Source organism: Micromys minutus (assembly GCF_963924665.1).
Source record: "Micromys minutus genome assembly, chromosome: 3".
Classification (NCBI taxonomy): domain Eukaryota; kingdom Metazoa; phylum Chordata; class Mammalia; order Rodentia; family Muridae; genus Micromys; species Micromys minutus.
Genome location: NC_137972.1, coordinates 48,057,008 through 48,060,982, shown reverse-complemented (window position 1 = coordinate 48,060,982; position 3,975 = coordinate 48,057,008). Strand labels below are relative to the sequence as shown.

Genomic DNA, 3,975 nt, shown 5'->3' with positions numbered 1-3,975 from the left:
CTCAAACTCAAAGAGATCCATCTGCTTCTGCCTCCTGGGTGCTGGAATTAAAGGTGTATGTCACGATACCAGGACGAGATGACCATTTAATGCGCTGTAATGGAAATACTAAAATGGCAAACAATATCAAGTGTTGGCGAGGATGTGGCTAGAACTAGAACCTTCACACATTGCTGGTGTGAATCCAAGGTGGTAGAAAGACTCTGGAAACCACCTGGGTAGGGTTTTAAAATGTTGGCCATAGAGCTTCCTCATGAATTTTCACTTGTATGCACCCACCAATGAAGGAAGAAAGTGTATGTCTACAGAAATACCTGATCAAAAACCACAGAAGTATTCCTCATAAAAGAGAAAGAAAAACATGAAAGCAGCCTGAATGGCTATCAACAGACAAATGGATAAAAAAAAGACAAACATTTGTATGTCATAATTTTCAGAATACAAGATACCTGGGGCCTGCCTGCTGAAAACATTCTGGATCCATCCAACTGTTTGTCTCTTTGATTTGAAGTCCCCCATTTGGCAAACCCTGGCAGGTCAAACTCATACCCCATTTTAAAAAGATGACTTTGTTTTTTGAGAAGAATTTATTTCACAACTCTAAACAGGTAGACATTGCTTCTGGATATGGTACAGCCAAGTACTGTCAACAGTTCAAACCTCCCAGCCACTGGCTGGTAAGACATAAAGCAACTTCTTTTAGAAAAAGTCAACATTCCAATGAAAACATGGCTTCATACCCTGGTCTTGTGGTCTGCTGAGATCACAGAAAAGGTAGGGGCTACTACTGGGCTTCAGCCTGTACTCTGTAAATAGCATCGGTTTCTGTATGGACATCCGCAAGCACTACCTGGCACTAGCTGGGGTTGAGATCATTATGTACGAATGAGAAGACCTGTTTTAACCACACAATTGAGGATACTTCACAGGAGACAGAAATGCAGGCCTCTGGCATCAAACATGCTGACCCATCAGCTTTTTACATTGACATTATCTGGAAACCATGGACAATCCTCTGTCTGAACATGACTGCTGATTTTGCAATGCCTACTTGAGGATGGCTGGCTCTCCCAGTTATTCATGGGCTTTGTTTGAAAATTATAGCTTCCTGAGTGTTTAACATGCTCAGCTTAACCAATTTGGACTCCATAGGACGTCATGGCACGCATGCCTAATCTTCAAGTCCTAATGCAGCAAATGTAAAGTCAAATGCAAGACTACGAGTGGAGTTTGTAGCAACTTGTAGGGCTTATATTTAGCCAAGTGTGTGTGGCTGGACCATGTAAATTGTGACTGCTCTAATTTTTGTTTATTTGGTTTTTGAGACAGGTCTTATTGGGTGGCACAGATGGTTTAGAACTCCAGATTCCCCTGCCTCACCCTCTTGAGTGCTGGGACTACACAGCTGTGTCACAGCATCTGGCTCTAATGATATTAACAATATTTGGGTCTGCTCCAAATACTTGAGAAACAAACTTTTTTTTTTCAATATATAAGTCTTTCATTGTCCTCAAAGTGCCCAAATTGTACTTGTGATCAGGATCTTGTATCTGGACCTAGGAAACTGAGGTTTCACTCATCAGCCTACTTCATAGTTCCCTTCTCAGACACACAGATGCCATCCGAGAAGATTCTGATCTCCTTGTTTTTAATTGTTGTGGCTTGTTGAATCAGAGCCGCTGAATTTGAAACAAATTCAATATCATTTCCTTTAAGGATTAATTTATCCTTCTGGGCTTGAGAGACAGAACAAGCAATACCTGCCCTCATCCAAACCCCGTGGATATATTTTTCACCCAGGAAATTTTGAATTTCAACCAAAGACCCATTCTCCTGAATAACGATGTTGATAGGGAAGTGAGCATCCACAGACCTCATCTTGTAACGGAAGCTCAGTGTAACATCCTTGACCATGTTCTGAACATGACTGCAGATGGTTCTGATAGTGGCCAGTTCCTTTCTGCTACCCCACCATTTATCAACACGGAGTCTCTTTTTCTTTCCTAGGAGACTCAGATCTGCATTGATGTCATTGAAGTCCCCCTGCAGAGTTCCCCTGTTCACTCCTTCAGAGAGATATGGAATGTCAACAGTCTGATTGCTGGGAATGGTCTTCATTCTCACAGTAGATCAAGAAACAGACTGTTAATCTCACATTTTAAAATGGGCTTATTGGAATGTTTGTCACGATGTAAATATATGGGAAGCCATTGAATTGTGTCTTAAATGGGGGATATTTGAAGTGCAACAATATTCTTGTGGTTTAAGTAAGAAATGTCCCAGAGAGGTGAATTTGTTTGAACAATTGGTCTCAAATTATGGCAGTGTTTGTGAAGGTTCTGGAACATTTATGTGGATCCCTGCTCAGGGAATGGGTCACTGAATTTATAGCCTCACCTACTTCTTGCTCTCTCTTGCTTTCCTTACAATGATGCAATCAACGTAACTAGATGCCTCCCAATTTTGTAGCCAGACCTTCACTGCCATGATGGTTCGTATCCCTCAAACTGTGAGCAAAACAAACCCTTCCCACTTAAGTTGATTCTCGTCAGTTACTTTGATCACATCCACGAGGAGAAATAACTATAAAAGTGATATTTAAGTTTTATTTCAATATAAAGTCATGCACCATGTGTTGCCTGAAGTTCACAGCGCTGGTTACAGCCATGCCCCTGCAGCAAACCCTGTAGGGCCTCTGCATTTGGTTCTCCCTTAGTCAGAAACACCTTGAGGCTTCGTGGCACAGTGTGGTTTCTGCGTGTCAGAGCAGGTTACACTTCTGCTTCACGCAATCAGGGTCTGATGACCTCTCAAACATTTGCTTTGGTGGTCTTGCCCTTGGGAAGCTTCCCTCTTGGCACCCTCACTTCTTTCTCACTGAAGTACAACTCCGGAGACAGGATCTGGGATTCCCTCACCCATCGAGCCCCCAGTCACTACCTGCATCCATTGTATCTGGGTGTGTTGTGTAAATATCTACCTCACTATTCCTCTTAATTCACTTTTGTATGATGTGTCTGCTTTCTTGATTAAATATGGATCTACTGTCTGTCTTTCTCACCACAGCAAAATTTCTTTGAGAATGGAAGCTCTGCCACAGGTAGCCCATAGCGCCAGGCCTGGAATGAGAAGTTGTTGGCTAACTTTCTTTTAGGTTGAATAAAGAAGAAAAAGAACAACAAATGTGATTGCTTTTGCCCTTGGGATAGTGGTTGGAAGGTTTGGGGCTGAAGACATGGTTTCATGATAAAGCATTTGCCTAGCATGTGTGAGACCCTGGGTTCTATCCCCAGCAACACACACAGACAAAAATAGTACTTATTATTGAAAATACTTCCATTTGTTCCCCCCACACACCAATGTCAAGAGCAAGTCAGAATTTCCTAAAAAGCCCTGACATTGGTAATGAAAAGCTCTCAAGAACCTGGTTTCAGGAAAACATTTCTCTTCATGGACAGTCCAGCCAAGCTCAGTGAAAACTGTTTCATAAAAGCTAGTCTCAGGGAGAAAAGCAAGTGACAAAGGTGAGTTGTCCTTTGTAACCAGCAAGAATCAAAGCTGAGCCCACCCCAGAGGAGCTGAGACAATGGGTGTCTAGGAGTCATGCAGGGACAGTCTATTTCTCAAGGAGACAGCTCTAGTCAGCCCATCCCCCTGGCACAAAGAGGAGCCCCTGGACAAAGAGGAGAGCAGAGCTCACTGTGTGTGGAGCTTGCCCTAAGATTTATAGCAGGCAGTGAAGGCAGCTGCAAAGCACTGGGTCCCTTCAATATTAAATTATTGAGGGAGGAGGAAAGAGGAGGAGGAGGGGAAGAGGAAGGGAGGAGGAGGGGGAGAAGAGGAGGGGAGGAGGAGAAGAAGGGGAAGAAAAAGGGAGGAGGAGGGGGAGAAGAGGAGGGGAGGAAGAAAGGAAAGGAGGAAGAGGGGAAGGGAGGAAAAAGGGAGGAAGAGAAGGGAAGGGGAAAAGATGGAAGG

At 43.4% G+C, this 3,975-nt stretch overlaps 1 protein-coding gene across 1 annotated transcript; it reads right to left on the bottom strand.

Moving 5' to 3' along the window:
* Positions 1-1,584: 1,584 nt before the first annotated feature.
* LOC308418900 (large ribosomal subunit protein uL6-like) lies at positions 1,585-2,118 on the bottom strand (the record flags this gene model as incomplete). The annotated part of the gene is made up of 1 exon (XM_080914432.1): positions 1,585-2,118. The coding sequence occupies one exon, from the start codon at positions 2,116-2,118 to the stop codon at positions 1,585-1,587; it is 534 nt and encodes a 177-aa protein (XP_080770558.1).
* Positions 2,119-3,975: the final 1,857 nt, after the last annotated feature.